Source organism: Neomonachus schauinslandi, chromosome 6, assembly GCF_002201575.2.
Source record: "Neomonachus schauinslandi chromosome 6, ASM220157v2, whole genome shotgun sequence".
Lineage (NCBI taxonomy): Eukaryota > Metazoa > Chordata > Mammalia > Carnivora > Phocidae > Neomonachus > Neomonachus schauinslandi.
The window spans coordinates 63,066,781-63,087,840 of record NC_058408.1 but is presented as its reverse complement, the minus strand read 5'-3'; the positions used below and the strand labels follow the sequence as shown (position 1 = coordinate 63,087,840).

Genomic DNA, 21,060 nt, shown 5'->3' with positions numbered 1-21,060 from the left:
GCAGGACCGCCACTCCCTGGGCTGACATGGCGCCCGGACAGCCTCCGCCCAACGGCCCAGGCCGCGCCCGTCCTGACCTCGCGCGCTCACGGGGGTCTCCAGCGGACCAGCGGAGAAAGTGCTGGGGGCCGCGCGCCCCGGGGAGGGGTGGGGTTGGCTTCCCCGCCCGCGCGGGCTAGTGCGTGTGCGCATGCGTGCCAGAGCGCGCCGCTACGTGGCTCCCTAGGAACCTCGCAGTTGGTCGGAGTCGAAAACGTAAACCGGACTTCACGAAAGGCAGAAATCATGCTGTTTTGGAGTGAAATAGCAAAACCACTTCGGAAAATCCCAGGTGACTGAACGAAGGTGAAGCTTTTAAGTTACGGTATCTTTTAGCCCAAATTTTCGTCCTGACTGTATATAAATACTGCGATAACAAATACGTATCTGGTAGTGCTTTCCAGAATGAGGCATTCCATAAATGGTTTTTAAATTCAACGAAATGAACAGTAACGTGTACTTTTTGAGCACCTACTTTATGCCCAACACCACCTTGCGCACTTGAGTACAAAGAAATATGACAGCTTTCTGATTTACAAAGGGGTTTGTAATCTTGTGGTAAAGCCAAGATAAACAAATACCAAAATTGTCACATAGTATTATAATTTATATGTTTATTTGATGGTAGACCAAGTAATCTGAATCTTTGAGTGCTGCAACTATTATCTACTCCTCTTTATGTTATCAGGGCCCAGTACCATCATAGTTTGTTGTAGGTCCTCAATGTTTACTGACAACGAATCATTGAGTAAAACTAGTATCATACTAAAATACACTCTAGGATCATTAGAGAACGTGATGGTGTGTACATGATGTATATGTAGTAGACCTTGCATTGAATGTGATTCTAATCCCAGTTTTTTTCCGAAGCAACTTTATATCGGAATTAGATGTCATAGTTAATTTGTGTTGCCGCAGTAGGTACAGTTTATTCAGGTACAGAATCTAGCTGCAACTGAAACACGAAGAGTAATGGAATATACAAAAAGGGTCTGGGCTCTGGACTGTCTCGGTACCAATTCAGCCTGCACTAGAGCAAGTTAAGTTTTAAATCCTGTAAAATAAGGGTAAGATAGTGTTACTTACCTTATATGGTTGTGGGATTTAAAAGAATTAGGTGTATCACAGTATTTGGCACAAACTATACATCACTATTGCCCTCCTCCTCTCTGAGCCCCTGTTACTAATGTGTAAAATGAGAAGGGTTAGAACTTGAGCTGTAGATTTTCAGTTCTAATGTCCTCTATTGCTCTACTTTGGCGTATGCCCTTTTCGATCCCGGTTCCGTCTCTGTTCTTACTTGTAGACCTTTAGTTCCCAATTACGTTTCCATTCCATCCCATTTGTATTTTGGAAATCCACCCTCTGTATTTCGCACACGCTATCTCGTCGTGTTGTTAAAAAATAAAACGCCTTCAGAGGCTGAGACTGTAGTCGGCAAACAGCACGGCACCAGAAAACGTCGCCTCGGCCCAGAGCGTTGCATGCCGGGAGTTGTAGTCCGACGCTCGAGCACGCACCTCCGCGCCTCTCCGGTTTGAAAAGCGGGAGAAGGGCAGGTAGGCGGGGCGTTGAGGCGAAGTGCGCTAGAGGCCCCGCCCCTGCCCCTTCCGCTCGCGGGGCTCGCCCTGGGGTGGTGCGCCAGGCTGCGGAAGGGGCGTGGCCTCGGTCCCGGGTGGCGGCGGTTGCCGCCACCGGGGCCTCTTCCTGCGGGCAGTTCTGCGGCGGCCTGCCTGCGCGGGGCAGTCATGGTCGCCCCTTGAGTGGGCTGTGGAGGAGAGCGGGGCGGGGCCTGGCTGGAGGGTGGTGGCCCGGCGGGGGCGGGGCCGGACTCTGGCTCCTTTTTCCTCCGCATGTGGCTGGCGGCCGCAGAGCGGTTCAGTTCGCGTACTCTTCGCCGCCCGCGTCTCTTTCGGGCTCTCCTCGCGTCACTGGAGCCATGGCGTTCGCCGAGACCAACCCGGCGGCATCCTCCCTGCCCAACGGTGACTGTGGCCGCCCCGGGGCGCGGCCCGGAGGGAACCGGGTGACGGTGGTGTTGGGCGCGCAGTGGGGCGACGAAGGCAAAGGGAAGGTGGTGGATCTGCTGGCGCAGGACGCCGACATCGTGTGCCGCTGCCAGGTGAGGTAACCGGGATCTGACGGGAAGCCGGGCCCGAGAGCCCGGACGCGGAACCCGGATCCGTCGTCCCAAAGAAGGTGTCACCTTGAGGTTCTCTCCTGCTCGGAGCTGCGGCGACGTGGAGAAATGGCGGGAGGTCAGAGACCCCTGACCTGAGGTCTTGGGCTGAGGGGTTGCGGTGGCGCTGGAGGAAAACCAGGGTTGACCCGGAGTCTTTGAGGGACACGCGATGACTGGGGAGTTGCAGTTTTCCGTCTGGGGGCCAGTACCCAGCCCCGAGCTTGGGGCCGGGGTGGGGGCGGGATGCGGTTTGAGTTTGAGGAGCGGCTGCCCGAGGCCTGCTCCCGACTCCCGGCGGAGACCCCGCGCGGCCACAGAACCCCCCCATCGCGCGCCCACCCACCCACCGAGCGAGACCGAATGGGAATGGATTGTTCCGAAGCGCCCGAAAACCCACTCGCCACTCCCCCCCACCTGCAGGCCCCCAGCGTTCAGACCTTTGCCTCCTCCGGTCCACTTTGTTGACACGAGAACCCACCTCCGGGCTTTGGACGGTTAATGGCCCCGGTTTTTGACTCCGTACCCCGCGTATTAATGTTAAGGGTAGATTATTTTTACTTGTTGGTCCCAGAGGAAAGAATCCCCGCTCTTTTGCGAGTGAGGCAAGTAAATACGTGGATGTCAAATCTGGTATTTAGAAATATTTACATTGTACGCTCACATGGAAAGTGAACTTTCGGGAAATGGATTGGTAATGTACTTCCTACGGGGAGACACGTGGTTTTCAGTGTAAGCTTTCTTCCTATTTGTCGCTTGCTTTGAAGCAGCCTCTAGGCTACGCCTTTGTAAAGGCTCTTAGATAACTATTGCCAATTTCAAAATTCGAAATAGTTGAGCAATAACCACTTTCAAAACAAATTGTAATATATCTGAAACTGTTTACCTCGCAAGAGGATTTCTTATTTATGAACATGGCACAATATGATGATGCCATGCTGTATATGTTCTAACAAGTTTAGTAGGCCTGCTTCACTGAAAGCTTTCCACCTGAAACTGCTTATCATTCTGAGCACGCAGAAACAAGGTAATCACAAGTACAGAAATGCTAAATGCAGAGATTCTGATTTGTCTTGTTTTTTGCATGCAGAAACACCCTGCCCATTTCTTAGCTAAGATAGGTGTTGCCTCTTAGTATTACCCCTAGCACCCCACCACCTTTCCCCACCTTCGGATCTCTATTCCTCCACCCCTCTGGGGACACACTTACCTTAATACCTTACTCCTAAGCGTGTTTCCATTGAAGTCCTGCCCTACACTGCCTAAGGAGCTGCTCCGCAAGCCAGTTTTCACCTTACTTTTGCCTTAAAATCAGAACTGGACGTGCTATAGGGAAAGAAGTACGAGAATACCTAACTCTTGCGGGTAGAAAGGGAGAGAGGCTGGTCCTGTTTGTCCCCTTCCATGTCGTTCCTGACCTCTTCCTTTCCTGGAAATAGTAATACTTAGGCTGAGTTACATTATGGGTTGTAAGAAGGTGTGGGAAATATAACGATCAATAGCATTTATTCTAAAAGATCCTCGATTTTAGTATTTCTTTGAAAAGTAATAGAATTAGTTTGTAGATTGGAGAAGGTGTTACTATGTTATCGTAAACATCCTCTTGAAGAAGGTCATGGACCAGTCTCATCTGATGGAAAGCCTAGAGAGAAGTGATTGAGAAGGAGCCAAGTTTGGCTTTAAACTGTTACCTGAAGATAGAGGAGGAACATTTGAGCGAACCTGTTAGGCAGACTTTCCTCTTCTGTAAACTTTGACTTTCTGCACACTTTATATAATTCTAAAATCTTTATATTCTAGTGCCTTTTAAGAACTCATCATTAGAAGGATTGCTACTAGTTAGTGAAAGTAGACACAGAATGAATAGATTGAAGGATCTCTCTTGTGATTCACCTTGGTAACTTTATATTAATTGGCCAGGTCTAGCAAGCTGACTTCTCCTTAATGAACTTCTCCTGACTTATAAAACTGAAGACTAGGGGCACCTGGGTGGCTCAGTTGGTTGGGCGACTGCCTTCGGCTCAGGTCATGATCCCGGGGTCCTGGGATTGAGTCCCACATCGGGCTCTCTGCTCCTTGGGAGCCTGCTTCTCCCTCTGCCTCTCTCTCTCTGTCTCTCATGAATAAAAAAAAAAAAAAAGAAAAAAAAACTGAAGACTATGGAATGTTGAAATTTTTAGTGTGTGTAGAGCGCTGGGAAAGTCAGCATTAAAAAAGACATTTTAAGCTTGAATTGCCTTGTTTGATGATTTAAGTTCTGTGTATTACTGAAAATAGGTACTTTGTTAGAGCTTAATATGTGTTTTTGGTCATATTCATGCCCCAAACTCAAATTTTATGCAGATTTTTCTAGAAGTGGTATACACATAATGTATCCATAGTTTAACAATCGAATCATAAGAAATTTTTTCCAAAATAAAGTTTTTAAAAGAAAAACTGATATTGTATTTAACTGTATATTTTTTTAAATTTTTTATTATGTTAATCACCATTTAACTGTATATTTTAATATATCAAATGCCTTTTGGAAAGAATAGATGCAAAGCTCATGGCATTTTCATCATCGGTGCACTTAAGGCCTATATTTCAGATTCAGGATTTATATGCAGTTATTTATAATTTGGTAAATTCTCTAGATCCAAAAATATGTGTGTAGAACTTACATCAAAGGACTACCATTAGAAACATCTTAATTTCAAATTGATGTCTTTTTTTTTTTGTCTAAAGATTTTATTTATTTGACAGAGAGATAGAGAGCCCAAGTAGGCAGAGAAGCAGGCTCCCTGCAGAGCAGGGAGCCCGATGCGGGACTCGATCCCAGGACCCTGGGATCATGACCTGAGCGGAAGGCAGCCGCTTAACTGACTGAGCCACCCAGGCGCCCCAAATTGATGTCTTTTAAGTAAAAGAAGTATAGGACCAACTCCAGGCCTAGTTCATTTATCCAACAATCATATAATGAGGATCTACAAGTGATACTCTTAGGGGAACTGCTTGGCCCCAGAGTTAAGCTGAAAAAGGCCGGGATTGTGCCCACAAGGAGTTTACAGTCTACTGGACAACAGCTACATAAGCAAGTATTGACAGGGTGGGGGTGGAGAGGGTACTAGTTTTTCAAAGGGTTAAGGTATGGGCAGAGAAAGGCCCCATTCTGGCAGCATAAAAGTAGCTGTCTCCCCCACTAGGCCAAATCCTCCAAAGTAAACTGTTATACTTTATTTATTTTGTTGAGTAGAAACTACAGAGATTTTAACTGTTGCACTTTCTACTACTTTTTTTTTTTTTTTTGCCACTTTCTGCTACTTCTTAAGCAAGGGCTTTTCTCCTGGAAAGCAAGCAAGGTAGTCTTGGAAGTTGCCTGTGATTGGGAATAGCTAGAACAGTATTTCCTTTCTTGGTGTTTCCCTCTCTCCCTACCCTCCCCCACCCCCCCGGGTTTTAAAGTTAATATAAAGAGAAAATATTAACTAAAATTAATTATAAAGGGAAAGTCTTCTTGTCACTTGTTATATATAAAAGCTTGCTGTGAAGTAAGTATAATAAAAAAAAAGTTAATTTGTGGCTAGATGTTGACATCCACAGAAGGCTCTGAAACCAGCTATTACTAAGTCAAAAAAAATAAAAGCTCTAACAGCAGCAAGCGGAGACTTTCTCCTTGGAATAATCAGAAAAATTGAGAGCTAATTTAAAAGGGATAGCTAAAGTGTTATGTAATGCCTTGACTTTATACAGCTAAAATTACCTCCCAGACCACTTCCCATAATTGGAAGGTGGTAGAGAATTAGTGTTTAAGGTAAACCATTCTTCCAGATTTATAGTAATTGCTGTTTCTGTGCCCCCTATCAGTTGTTTTTTTTTTTTTTTTATATAGTTCATAGTATTTCCCAAGTACATAAGTGTATACCAGTGTGTGGTGTACTTTGTTAGATCTTGCTTTCTTGGATTACTGTGTTTTCCCTGCTAGAAGTTTTCTCAAAAAGAGGACTTAATTCTTTTTTGTTGTTGTTGTTTTCCATAGCACCAAATACTCTGTGAGGCAGAGAGGAAGTAAATACTCAACAAATATTTATTAGGTGACTGGATCACCTCTAGAAATTTCTTTGAAACCAGTAGTTTAACCCTTTCCTGTAAATTATTTTAACATCTTCCTGGACAAGTTAATTGACTGATGGCATGAATTTAAGGTGGAATCCCCAGCATTTGTTGGATTAATATTTGTTACTTAGTATTTTAACTAGTACTTACTATATTGTACCATTATGTTCATAGGCTTTAATAGTTTATACTAAAGTCTTACTTCTTGTATCTGTTTGAAAATAGATAACTGATATTTGTATCTTTTTTTGTGTGTATTTTCTCAGCATATTTTAGTTGAATGCCATGTAATTCTAGTAGTTTTTGTCTGCTGAGGGCAGTAGATCTGAAAGTTTAGTTAATGAGGATGTCCCAGTTGTTCACTAGTTAAGCCTGTTCTGTTGATAGACATAATATATAAATCCTGTCATTTGTATATAATAGAGTAGTATATAACAGTGTATGTAATATATAATTTATTAAAAATATATAATCTCTACTTTTGAGGCATAAATTTTTAAAAAATGAGATCATCTCAGTGGTGTGTGATCAATATTTTGTCTCCTTAGTTTTGGTGGGAATGGGTGGGTTAGTTGGGTAATTTTAAGTTACCTTTAGAACAGACTTTTTAAAGGAAGGGTTTTATTTATGAGAAATTTTTTTTTGACTTGAAATCTGCCATTTCAATGTGTTTTTAAGAAAATGTCTTTATAAATGTAATGATTAGGTGAATTTTTAATCAAGCATTTGTAAAGAGCTGCATCACACATCGTGGGTTTATGCATTTTTTGGTTGCATGTCTGATTTTCCCATCTATGACCCTGGTTTAGTAAGTGTGTATATTAGATTTAGGTACCTAGAGTCTAAAAGCTTCGTGATTAGGACCTAAGAACCTCCAAAGCTTTTCATCATGTGTATTTATCTGTGTGTGAAGCTGGAAGGTAACTATAATAACGTAAGGTAAAGTGGGTATCTTAAGCCTTTAGAAGATAACTGTGCAGTGTGCTTGGATGCCTTTGCTAAAAAGAAATTGGGATACCCTGTATGTTTTCTCTTTCTATCTAGTGTGTCTGGTTACTGTTGAATAGTTTAATTGATCAACTTACTGATAGTAACTTAACCTGTTCTACTTTGAAATCACAAGCTAATTGCAATTATATGACTTTTCATAAAAGAATATTTCATCCTTGGGGCACCTGGGTGGCTCAGTCAGTTAAGCATCTGCCTTCAGCTGGGGTCATGATATCAGGGTCCTCGGGCTCCCTGCTCAGCAGGGAGTCTGCTTTTCCCTCTCCCTCTGCCCACCACGCCCCCCCTCGTTCTCTCTCTCTTGCTCTCTCAAATAAATAAACAAAATCTTAAAAAAAGAACAGTCATCCTTGTTGCTGTGGATTAACAAGTGTTTTAGTTTTGGCAAATAGTGAAATGTTTCACCTGGAAAGACAGACACAGGTCTTTACTAAGAAACCACAGGTAGTAAGCATTGTCTCAAAACATTGTTAGGTTTCTAAGATGCTTGAAGACTCTAGGCAAGAAATAGGGACCCTTTTTTGTGGTTGCTGAAATAGTTCTGAGGCATGGGGTGTGAGGTCTTGCTGCTCTGTGCTGTAATCCAGGGCAGTCACTGTTCTTGATGGATGTTCACTTAGAGCTCTATGATTATAATACAGTGTTCATGTATTCAGAGCAGAAAGGACAAAGAGAAGACACATAGACCATTTTAGAGGCCTAAGTGGCCTGAGAAATGCCTCCGGGCTGTGTGATTGTTAGCCCGGGACTCTTGGGTCTCTACTCTTGGCTGGTAGAGACGCCATTGTTTGAGGTTTATAGCACTGCAGGAGGCTGTGGACATGTCTTTACCTCCTCCAACACAGCAGGAACTTGGGGTTGGGCGGGGCGGGCAGTGTAGTTTGGGGAAGGGGAAGACCTAATAGCAAACTGAGTTAAGAATCAGGAGTCACTTTTTTTTTTTTTTTTAATTTCCCTTGGACCTTTGGAACTGCTTAATTAGAAACTTCCACATATCAGCATTTCCTGATCCAAACTTTTATTCTAGAGTTGGCCTTGACAGCTTCTGGTTCCCTCAGAACCAGAGGTTCCTCAAGGCACGGAAAGAAAATTACCTTCTTTCTTAAGCTTAAAACCAAATTGCTAAGTATACAGCTGAGAACAGTTACAAAATAACTAAATACTATTATATCATCCCTGTAGTGTTTTAGTTCTGTTCTTGACAGCATAACTATTAAAATTTGTAAGTTATTCATTTTTTATATTCAGTTTATCACCAGGGCAAGATGTGAACTTTAGAGAGCGAGCTGTATACATACCTTGTCGCAGTTAGTTTGTGTTGTGAATCATTTGGATTCTTTTGTTTGCAAGCAATGGAGAGACTACCTTAAGCAAAATGGGGATTTGTTTGAAGCAAGAGCTAGGTGGGGGGGCCAATCCTGAGTGGCCTCAGGTAAAGGCAGCTCCGGGGATCTCAGCAGCCAGAACTGGCAACTTTATTATTATTATTTTTTAAAGTATGCTCCCTTAAATGCCAGGCGTCACTAAACTAACTGCCTTCCTTGTTCTCAAAATCAGATTCCCAAGGGGGGAGGAGCTTGATTGTCTCAGGCTTGGTTGGATCAGGTTTCCCAGTCTGGATCAATTACTGTGGCCTGAGGGAATGATTACTATGATTTGCAAAATAAGGGGTTTGGGAGAGAAGGGGGGAAGAAGAGGGACTGAACACACAAAAGGTATAGCTGACCTAGAGTTAATTTCAGATAGGAAAATACGGAAGAAGGAGATATTAGTTCTGGGTTATTCTTATTTGTGAATTGTTTGCTAACGGTCTTAATACACTGTTGACCTAGGGTTTTTCTAGAGGGAAGAATGTTTGGAATTAAATAGGTTTTTATTGTTTTAACTCTAAAACTATGAAAATAAGCTATCTAAATACTGGTTTAAAAAAAACGAAAATGTATACATCAGAAACTTTGATTTTTTAGCTTTGAGAACATAGAATTTTAGGGCTTTTTTTTTTTAAGATTTTTTTTTTCTTTTTTAAGATTTTTATTTATTTGAGAGAGAGAGAATGAGAGACAGCGTGAGAGAGAGGAGGGTCAGAGGGAGCAGCAGACTCCCTGCCGAGCAGGGAGCCCGATGTGGGACTCGATCCCGGGACTCCAGGATCATGACCTGAGCCGAAGGCAGTCGCTTAACCAACTGAGCCACCCAGGTGCCCCTAGTTCTGTTTTTTTCCTCATCATCCTGTTCTAGTTTGTCAGTGAGACATTTTTTTCTTGCTCATTAAGAAGCTTATTTAATATATTTTTTACATTTAATCTTAATGTAAGAATAATAGTCAAAATGAGTAAAATAAATGCCAAATTAGGGGATGTTTTGTGACTGCTGAGACCTGATTGGATTTTTTCATATATTTATTCTTTAATACAATGAATTTGCATTATTCTTGGTATTCAGTACAGGAAAAGCCATCAGTAAGGCATTCTAAACTTATGTTTTTCCTCAAAGAAACTTGCCACAGAATATGCAGTCACTTTGGGTTCATGCTGGTTTTTTGTTTCCTGGGGGTTTCGGGGGCATATTTCAAAATTTAAAATGTTTAGTATTTAAAATTTTTAAATGTTAAAAAATATTTTCTCTATTGATATGATTGATCTGGAAAACATTAATTGGTAGTCCACAATATTCTGTGTTTTTAGTTACGTAATATAAAACATACAGCTTTGATAATTAGAAGTGTTAAATGCTACATGAGTGACTGGGATCATGTGTTATGGGAATTTAGCAAACAGCAAGAGGTAGTTACATGTAACTAATCATCTGAATAATGATTAGTACTGTATAAATTAGGGATAATTTATCAAGTTTGCAGAAATTTTGCATTGAGAAGCTAATGGTACATTCCTGTTAAAAGTAGACAAGAAAATATTTACCTCTTAACATGTATATAGTTCTCTCTGGCCTCCCCAGTGCTACTTATAGAATTATTAAATGTGATTAAAAATATGTGTTCTTGCTACTTACTCTGGCACCCACCATAGAGTTGCCCATGTGAGAGGCCGTGGGAACACAGATGTGGAACCCGCAGTTCAAGCTCTCTGCCCTTGTAATTTGCTGGAGGGTGAGGGTAGGCAGGTGAGGTGATGGTTGGCAATGGTGCTCATATCAAAACCTTGTTTTGCTGTTTGCTAATTCATGTAACCTCTCCTTGGACCAGTATAATCTATGTTTGGAGACAACTGCCTGAGCTCCCAAGGTGATTTTTGTATATTCCACACAATTTATAAATATTTTATGTTAGCATCCAAATAGACACTTCAAATTTGAAGCTTCATCTGTTGCATTTTGTAAAATATGACGGTATACTAAAACTTATTTCATGTCTAGATCGCCTTGTCAAGAAACTCCTTAGTAGCTCCTTCTCCGTTCACCTTAGGAATCTTTTTTCTGCATAGTTGTGTGTTTTAACATTAGAAGCCGTCATACCCCAACCCGCCTTAGGGCCCTAATGACCAGATATACTAATACGCACACTTACATTTTTCTCCCCTTGCTCCTTAATAGGATAATCTAGGGTTATTCTGGGTATATTTAACCATATTTTTTTGTTCAACCAAGTAGAATTTAAAATAGATTTAAATCACATAATAAGCTTTAATAGGACATTGGTTATTGAAGGGGTTGGTTAATGTTGGAGTAAGCTCAGGTGGTCAGTAAAGTGATTCAAGCCTTTTGCAGCTGAACTTTTCCAGCTCAAACCATCACCTATAAACTTGGAAGAACTTACAGATTAAACCAATTTATCCCCCTAACATCATCTAACACGATGGATGGGTCACAACCACCTGCCTCACAGAAAGAAACATCTCTGTTACTGCCACCAGTACTGCCTATCTCGGTAAAATATTATCTAATAAGAGAGTATGGTTTTGTTACACAATAAGAACATAATTGAGCACCACCGAGTTAATAATTGTTTCAGCAAAAGATTTATGTTAGTATCTCTATAAAAATAATTTTGTGGGAGTGCCTGGCTGGCTCAGTCGTTAAGCGTCTGCCTTCGGCTCAGGTCATGATCCCGGGGTCCTGGGATCGAGCCCTGCATTGGGCTCCCTGCTCTGCGGGAGGCCTGCTTCTCCCTCTCCCACTCCCCCTGCTTGTGTTCCCTCTCTCTGACTCTGTCAAATAAATAAATAAAATCTTTAAAAAAAATAATTTTGTGTATATTAGGGAGACTTACTTAAAGATCTACTCCAAAAGTTATGGTGTAGTTTTTTTATCTTAAGCAAATGATGGATTAAAAAAATAAACTGATTTTGCTGAAATAATCTTGACTGGTTTTTTTGTGTGTGTGTGGCAAAGTTACTTGTACTTTAATAACAGTTTAGTAAAAATTTATTAGATTCAGTGATTTATAACAATTTAGAATTTAGTATCTTCGTAGGGTCCCAAGAAATTTTAATGAGCTTCATATTCTGAAAAGATTTTTCCTGAAAGTTTGGGGGAGGTTTCCTAAATCATAAAAAGTCATGATAAAAAGGCTAATATTGGTAGGAGGGATAAAGTAAAAGAAATGCTGTAAAAACCAAAGTAAGAATTGTCCTGTGGGTTTTTATTTTAGGAGTCTGTCAGAATTGGTGATAAGCTTGCACAAGTGTGAATAATAACGTGTGTACCAGGAAGTGTATTGTGACATTGTTTATAATGACAAAAGGTTGGAAACAACCGGTCTGCCTGTCTTGTGGGACCAGGTAAATTCCGTGTCCGCACAAGCAGCATGACAGTGCCGCTGTTACGAGATGGTTTGGCTTACAGGATGAGGAACGTGCACTCAGATTTGCTAAGTAAAAACAAACTGCCCAGGTGTATATAGTTTGCTACCATTTGTGTGGAATAAAACAACATACAAATACCTGTTTGCTTATGCAAAACTCCCTCAGGAAGGACACCAAAAACTGGTGGTAGCTGGCCCGCAGGAGAGGGGACGGTGGGCGGGGAGAGGAGCGTTCCGGAAGCCTTCACTTGCACTGCGTATCCTCGGTGCCTTTTGTATCTTATGCAGATGTTTCCTGTTTAAAAAAAGTAATTAGTTCTGTTGGTATATGGAGGGAGGGAGGGAGGTATTGTTTACCACACGGCCTCTGTGCTGTTGTCTTCCAGACTTCAGGCCCCACTGTCGAGGCTTGTTTTGTTTTAAACACACCTGACGTACACTAGTCTTCAAGTATCCTTACTTCTTTGCTTTGTAGCTGTGCAAAACACAGTGTAAGTAGGCATTTCCTTTTTGGAGGATTTTTTTTTTTTTTTTTGCAGGACCTGTTTTCTGCATTTTTTGTGAATTTGTGATTGGTGATGATTTGGTAAAAAATAACATTCATTTTGTCAAAAATAGCCACGGGATCAAGTTAAACCAGTCATTATCAGGGGACATAGTTTTGATTGGTATTGTTTTAAAGCCCAGCCAGGATGTTGTTACGGTTTGTTTGTTGCAAATATATTCCTGGTTTGTTTGCTTTAGACTTTTTGTTACTATCGTGTAGAAGTTTAAGCATATAATCAGTTGATTTGTGTTTTCTTCTAGGTTTTTTAAACCTAGAAATTAGAAAAATTATCTGGTCACTTGATCAGTCTGCTGTGTACCTGATTTTTCTAATCTGACTTCATATCTTGCTTTTTCTTGACCATTTTAGGCCTGAGCTTCAGGAAGTTTCACTATGGGTTTATAGTATGTTTCTCAGCTTAGCAATTCCTTGACCCAGTGTATTATTATTTTATCCAGAGATGAGTGGATTCAGGGATTGGTACCAAACAGACTCACAGGATTGATTTATAAATTTAAAAATTAGAGTCTCAGGGTAGCCAATATTTGAGGAGTTCCTTGGGAAATTTCCTAGTTGATAAGTCCATGTAAGAATACAAATTTCAGGTCACAAAGCTGCTTGATACCCTCTGAATACAATGGGAATTGCATGAATGTTTACATCAAGTTAGGGTAACTGGATAGATTACTCTTTTCTAATTTAGGGATTTTTCTGTGTTTGGATAAAATATCGTGGATTTTTTATTAGATTGCTACATGTCCTATAGAGTTCCAAGAACAAAATAATTTGTTCCCTGTACTTTTTTCACGTTTTTTTTCTCTTTTAAGAGGGTGTATGTTTGTCTACCTTCCAGAAACCTGAATTCCCCAGTTTTCTAGATCCTGTCAGGAAAGAAACCACTCTATGTACTATGATGGGGAAAGAAGAGAGGGTAGCCAAAATATTGTGAAGCCTGTAAAGAATATGTATTTGTGGCAAATACATACTTGGGTTTTCTTAAGTTATATTGACATTTTTGGAAGAAATTATTAATTCACTTTGGAAGGGAGATGTGTTACTTGTCATATTTATTGTCAGGTTCAATTTTTCCCTATCTTGTACTTTCAGGGAGGAAATAATGCTGGCCATACAGTTGTTGTAGATTCTGTGGAATATGATTTTCATCTTTTACCCAGTGGAATAATTAATCCAAATGTTACTGCATTCATTGGTAAGTGTATAAACTGAACCACTTGGGGTTTTTTCTCCCCTCAATTGATAATTGTGTTCATTTTTCATTATCTGAGCTGATTTCATCTCTCATTACTGAAATGATTCATTGATCCCTTATTAATCTTGACCTTGGTACCTTCTGGAATATACCTGACTGGCTATTTTACACCTCTGTCTTTTAGCATGGATACTTTTGGGATGATTTGCATTTAATTGTGGTCATTGGCAATCTTAATTTTATAAAGCAGATCATCAAGTCAGCTTTCCAAACACTGATGCACACACAGTAAGCAGTACAGGAGGTGTTTCATGGATTGATTCTGAACCCTTATAACATGATGCAGTCTACAATCTTCTAGGTTTTTATCTTTAAAAGTGCTAATCACAACCCACTAAATTGATTTTAGGACCACTAATAGGGTATGATTCCCTAATTTGAAAGACCTTGATTTAGTGTCTACTGTACTGTAACTAGAACAACGTAACTTAGTTCTTTCAAAAGAACAGTTTTACTTTGTTTCAAAGAAATTTCAAATTATATCAAATGTCATATTAGTGTTTTATATTCTATATGTTATGTATTTACGTTACACTACTGTTTAAAACTTGGAATCATTTCTGTGGTAACTCCTTTGATAAATCAGATGTCCCATTTGTCAAAGTCCTTTACTCTTTCACTATTCTAGATAAGGGTTATCGTAGATGTCTGTATTATAAGTATAGATATTTAAGGTTAGAATTTGTTTGCTTTCCTTTAGGAAATGGTGTGGTAATTCATCTTCCCGGATTATTTGAGGAAGCAGAGAAAAATGTCCAAAAAGGAAAAGGTATGGAAAGAATGACCACTTTGCCTGGAGACTAGTTTATTTTTTGGAAAGTTCATTGGGATCTCATGTCAGACAAAGTTAACATTTTGTCTTATACTTTATTTTTTTTAAAGATTTTATTTATTTTGACAGAGAGAGACAAAGCGAGAGAAGGAACACAAGCAGGGGGAGTGGGAGAGGGAGAAGCAGGCTTCCTGCTGAGCAGGGAGCCAGACATGGGGCTCGATCCCAGGACCCTGGGATCATGACCTAGCCGAAGGCAGACGCTTAACGACTGAGCCACCCAGGCGCCCCTTGTCTTATACTTTAAAATTGCTGGTTATTGTAGGACAAATTTTTCAATGTCATTTAAATTGTTTTCATTTTAATCAGTATTTTAAACAAAAGACACACATAATGTCATTGTGTAAACCCTGATTTTTTTTTTACCTGGGTCATCTGCAGACTGTCTCTTTAGGTTGCTGGAATTACTATCCACTGGAGGTGAGACTCAGGGATTCCTGAGTTCCTTTTGTCATTTGTGCTCAAGTCGGCGTCCGTCCCCATCTCCCAAACCAAACATTAGCTTCCTGAGTCAGGAAACTAGTGAGGTCCCCTTTGCACACTGTCAGTCAGTCTTGTTTCTGTTGGTCATACAACCCAGGGATAAAAGAGACTTGTTTTATCCCTCCCTCCAAATGAGGGAAATGCTCCTTCTATGACAAAGAGTCACTTCCGTCTCCCCCCAAAAATTTTTTTAAAGGCTGAATTTCCTGCCCTTCCTAATCTCTCTTGGATTTTTGGAAGGCTGTTTACATTCAGTTTGGCTGCCTTGCTAGGGTTTCAGGGGAATTTGGTCATGCAAATAATATTCAGTTGAGGAAAAGTATTGTTTCCCCTTAGCTTGGCTCATATTTAAAATACTCAATTCCATTACGTAACAATGTTACGTTTATTGTTCAGGAAAAGTAGCAATCCGACCTCAGGTGTTCCTGACGATTAAGTCTGACTTCACAGAATCCTGCCTGCCCTCCTACCATCTCTGTTGTCCTCTGCGTTTTTTACCTAGGTGTTGCTGGCTGCTTTTGAATTTTGTCAGCTTGAGGTTCCCATGCTGCCCTCTGTTCTCCTTCATCCCCTTTAAAAATTTTGCCCTCCTTTCTTTTTCCTTTCAGCCTGTCTGATCCAGCTGAATCCATTTTACTGATTTTCTTTGTAATATTTTCTGTATAATATGCCCGAAGCTAACTTTAGAATACATACTTAATGTCAAAAACAGCTAGAGAGGGGGAGGCTTAATATTCCCATTTCACTGTTAGCACTTCCTCTTTATAAGGAATCATTTTCGAAACACATCTTTGGATATTATCAAAATTAACAGCTAATTTTGAATATCTAGATACTAGTTTTGAAAATGTTTAGAGCTTGGCAGCTTATTCTTAGAATGCATGTAGCTTACTAAGGTACTGTCTTTGAAGAAACCTATCCATTTAGATTCATTTATTCATTCAGCAATAGTTCTTTGAACATTTATGGGCTGATAGGCCCCATGCTATGAAAATTCATGGCCCGTGCTCTCAGGCATTCACAGCTAAATGGGGAGATACGTATGTCACCTTACTAGTCAGTGTAGTAAGGGCAGTATAGTTGATAGACCTTTGGAGGAATTAGTGAGAACATTTTATTATTTCATTTAATCTCACCTTTTTATAATTGTCTTTTGGGAAAGGGTTCTATTCCCCAGATAACCCTTTTCTTGAAATTCTCCTCCAGCTCTGCAGCTAATTTCCCCTCCCCTGCTTCTAACAAAAATGACCTTTACCTCCCATTTGCTTTTGAATTCTTAGAAGTATTTTATGTGGACTTGGCTGGCTTGAGTTTGGAGCTGTTTAGAATAAAACATTTAGAAAGAGAATTTGTGAATGAGTGTAAATATAATGAATGACAGGTGAGAAAATTCTTGTTTAAACGTATTTCCCATACAGAAGACAAGATGTGTAAGTGATCACTTCTGTGAAAAACACTTTTAAACATTGTATTTCTAAAGAAATTGAGATGTTATACAAAGTGTTTAATAAGCTGTATCTTTTTTCTCTTTCTCTAGGTCTGGAAGGCTGGGAAAAAAGGCTTATCATATCCGACAGAGCTCATATTGGTAAGGGGCACATAATGCATTTAACTGTCTTATTATCAGACACTTGTCACGTGGAAGCATTTAGTAGCCAATTTTTAATTTTTTTTTTTTTAAAGATTTATTTATTCATTTGAGAGAGCGAGAATGAGAGAGAGTACATGAGAGGGGGGAGGGTCAGAGGGAGAAGCAGGCTCCTCGCCGAGCAGGGAGCCCGATGCAGGACTCGATCCCGGGACTCCAGGATCATGACCTGAGCCGAAGGCAGTTGCTTAACCAACTGAGCCACCCAGGCGCCCAGCCAATTTTTAATTTTAGTGAAAACTAAGTAAGATGGATTATAATAGTTGGGGCTCCAAATACATGAAATCTTAGTAATTTTTTTCTTTTTTCTCTTTTGGTAAAGGACTAGGCTAAATTTTACCTGTTTCTGAAGAGAGAATTAGCTAACCAAATGAATCATAAAAGCAGTATTTCACAAGACATCTCTAATTCTATTATAAAATATACCACATCAAAATACAAAGAGCATATACTTGCACATTAGTTATGTAAAAGCAGGTCTGCTATCTGGCATATCTGTAGAGTGACTCTTTGTGTCTGAAATGTAATATTGCAGCTTTTTCAATGGTTCAGACTTTATCCAGAGTAGCCTTCTCCTCCGTGATTAGTTAGAGCAAACTGGATTTTAAAATTAATTTCAACCACCACTAATAAATTTGAAGTTTGTTTCCCTGTTACTATCTATCTGATGTGATAGAATTGTTAATTATCGAGACAATAACCGGGAAAGAGAGAATGGACTGGTACAGACTCTTCAGTTGTATTTAAATACAGGTGTCCTCTGAGGCAGTGGCTACTCTAGTTTTAGCATGACCCCCATTTAAGAGCAGCCCCATTAGGGGCACCTGGGTGGCTCAGTCTGTAAAGGGTCTGACTCTTGACCTCAGTTCAGGTCTTGATCTCAGGGTGGTGAGTTCGAGCCCCGTGTTGGACTCTATTCTGGGCATGGAGCCTACATTTAAAAAACAGAAAAAGAGCAGCCAATCAAAAATCTTAAGTATCCATGCCTCCAAATAACAATCAGAACCTTGAAGCCTATGCGTAGCGTCAGTAACCCAATAAAATAACTTCTTTGAAGTCAACTGTGCTGAATTGACCTGTATTACTCACTTTTTCTAGCCTCTTTAGAAGCTTATTAGATCATTGACTTTAGACCTTTCTTTTCTTTATATAAGCATTTAAAGCTGCACAGGTGCCTTTAATACTACTTCAGCTACATTCCACAAATACTGACATGTTGTATGTTTATTTCCAGTCAGTTGAAAATACTTTGTAATTTTTTTGTGATTTCTGTTTGTGAGTTATTGAGAAATATGTTTAAATTTCTAAAGATTGGATGATTTTTCTGATTTCTCTTATTTCTAATTTTGTTGTAGACAGAGAATATACTTTATGTATAATCTCCATCTTTTTAAATTTGTTGAGACTTTTTTTATGGCCCAGCACAGGGTCTGTTTTGGTCCATGTTCCACATGCACTTAGAATATGTGTTCTGTTGAGAGTTACTGAGTGTTCTTGAAGTGTCCTTTAAACTGTGTTCAAATCTTCTGTGTCCTAGTTGATATTTTTCTACTTGCTATCAGTCACCTAGCATGTTGAAACCTCCAACAAGAGTTGTGGATTTGTCTATTTTTCTTTTTGACTCTTGTCAGTTTTTGCTTTGCTTTGAAGCTCAGGTAGATTGCATGTATATTTAAATTTATGTTTTTGATGAGTCTTTCATCATGATGAAATATTCTCTCTTTCTATGTAAATATTCCTTATTCTGAAGCCTGCTTTGATATTAATATAGCCAGCAGAGCTTTCTTAAGAACAGTATTTGCATGGTATATCTTTTTCAATCTAATAATCTTTAACCTACCTATATCTTTATATTTACAGGGCATTTATTATAAACTAAATAAATGCTTTTTATTCATTGTGACAGTGTTGCTTTTAATTGAAGTGTTTAGATCATTTATTTTTAATATAGTTAATTATCAGTATGATTGCATTTATATCTGCTTTTTGTTTTCCCTTTGTTCCTTTTGTTGTCTTTTTTCTTCCTTTTCCTGATTTCTTTTAGATTTAACGTTTTAAAGATTATCTGCACTATTAGTTTATTAGTTTATACCTCCTGTTTTGTGAATTTTGGTAGTTGTTCCGGGATTTGTAATATACAACTTTAAATCATCATTATCTACCTTAAAATAATATAACATTTAGCCCAAGCTTTTTACAAGGAAATGTTCCCATTTCCCTCGTCCAGTCCCTTGTGTCATTATTGTCATACATTTCATGTCTACATTGTTCTGAACTCTATAATGTGTTCTTAATATTTTTGCTTTGAGCAGCCAGTTTTCTTATAGAGAAATTTAAAAATGAGTCCAGTTCTTTCTTTAGCAATTATGCAAGAAACTATTATAATTGTGCCCTGTCTTATTGAAACTCATAACAAAATTTGTAATATAAGAGATCCTTATTGAGGGAAAGAGACCTGAGAAGTGGCTGAGACTTTAAATTTTTTTGAGCATTTGAAATGCATGTTGTTGGGTATCTGTCCTGTGACTCAGAAGCTCCCTGTTGAAAGACCACTCGGTGCCTGGTGTGGTGGTGGGCACTGAGGATTCAGAAAAGACCAATAAAAATTCCTAATGGAGCTTATAGTACAGTAGGGAGAGACAGATAATAAACAAGATAAATATGTGATAAATGTACCATGGCATGCAGTGATAAGTTCTAAGGAGAGAAAGGAGCCATGGGTAGTGTCTGGCAGTTTGTAGGAGGTGGGTAGGGATCTATAATTTTAGATAAAGTGGCTGGGGATGCTTCAGTGTGAAGATGACATTCACATCATCTGCTAAAGGAGATGACCAATGAATAAGTTCTAGAGACACGCAGTACAGCACTGAAGCTGTAGATAACAATGCCGTATTGTGACTTAAAAATCTGCTCAGAGGGTATGTCTCATGTGAAGGGACCATGATTTAAAGAACAAAAAACAAAAAAAAACACTTAGGGGAAAGAAGACCTGAGGAGATAGGAGAAGCCAGCAAAGTGGATATTACAGGTACTGAGGCTCACACTGGACACATTCATATGGTTTAACATTAATAGTGTTAATAAAACTCAACGATAATAATAAAAAAAAAAAGATGGTGGGGGTGCCTGGGTGGCTCAGTCGTTAAGCGTCTGCCTTTGGCTCAGGTCATGATCACAGGGTCCTGGGATCGAGCCCCGCATCGGGTTCCCTGCTTGGCAGGAAGCCTGCTTCTCCCTCTCCCACTCCCCCTGCTTGTGTTCCCTCTCTCACTGTGTCTCTCACTGTCAAATAAATAAATAAAATCTTTAAAAAAAAAAAAAAAAGATGGTGTTAATAAAACTTACCTACTGAACGTGTATAATCATCTTTTATTTTAAAAATTAGACTGAGTTCCCAAGGCAGCATTTTTTGTTTTTAGTATCTAGGCTATAGAAAATGGAAGAGATACTCAAAACAACTTCACACAAAGACTGTTCTCTCAAAAACAGTATTAGTGGAGGTATTAAGGCTCCATGCTACAATGGAGCTTTATGAAAGTAATTATTCTGATTTCACTAATAGCTCCCTGGGGCCTAGAAAAACCTAAAAAACATTAGCTCTATGGCAAGGTACTAAATTAACTTATGAAAAATATGGTTTACCTGCTTTCCATCAACCATTTACTTGTGATTTGCCAGGTGCCTTTGTAACTTATTTGAACATAGAAAATAACAAAAATACTTAAATGTAAAATATCTTTTCATTCAAAAGAAGTGGCTTCTTCCAACATCTCAGTTTTTGTCATAACTGATTTGCAAAGTTGGAGTTTAATGAAACAGCTTCTTAAGAACTATTCTGGCCTCTCAAAAGTAGATAAGAAAGGCTATAAGCTATATACTAAATTCAGAGCATGACAATAAACTAATCCCTATAGTATAGGATAGCTATTATTAGAAATAAGTAAACATTTTAACATTGCACACAATACACAAAGTGCACAATAAGTATACAATATTTTACCCCTTTAACCACTGACTACCTTGTTACGCTTTGCCAGCCAAGCATGTGAAGGACCTATACACTGACAACTATAAGACACTGATGAAAGAAATTAAATCAGACACAATAAATGGAAAGATGTTTTGTGCTCATGGATTGGAAGAATTAGTACTGTTAAAATGTCCATACTACCCGAAGCAATCTACAGATTTAGGGCAATC

At 39.5% G+C, this 21,060-nt stretch overlaps 1 protein-coding gene across 5 annotated transcripts in view; it reads left to right on the top strand.

Moving 5' to 3' along the window:
* The first annotated feature begins 260 nt into the window (after positions 1 to 260).
* The window catches only part of ADSS2 (adenylosuccinate synthase 2), a 35,790-nt gene continuing 14,990 nt past the window's right edge, over positions 261 to 21,060 (top strand). Inside the window, exons 1-4 of one of the 5 annotated variants that reach the window (XM_021682704.1) lie at positions 261 to 331; positions 13,735 to 13,837; positions 14,598 to 14,666; positions 16,750 to 16,800. Coding sequence is in view for 3 of the 5 variants with exons in the window: in XM_021682701.1 (XP_021538376.1) it covers positions 1,979 to 2,161; positions 13,735 to 13,837; positions 14,598 to 14,666; positions 16,750 to 16,800 (406 nt within the window). In the remaining 2 variants the exon portion in view is untranslated. Of the gene's footprint in view, positions 346 to 1,690; positions 2,162 to 13,734; positions 13,838 to 14,597; positions 14,667 to 16,749; positions 16,801 to 21,060 lie in introns of those variants that run through there. The other 4 variants (XM_021682702.1, XM_021682701.1, XM_044916429.1 and 1 more) reach the window with 4 other exon arrangements.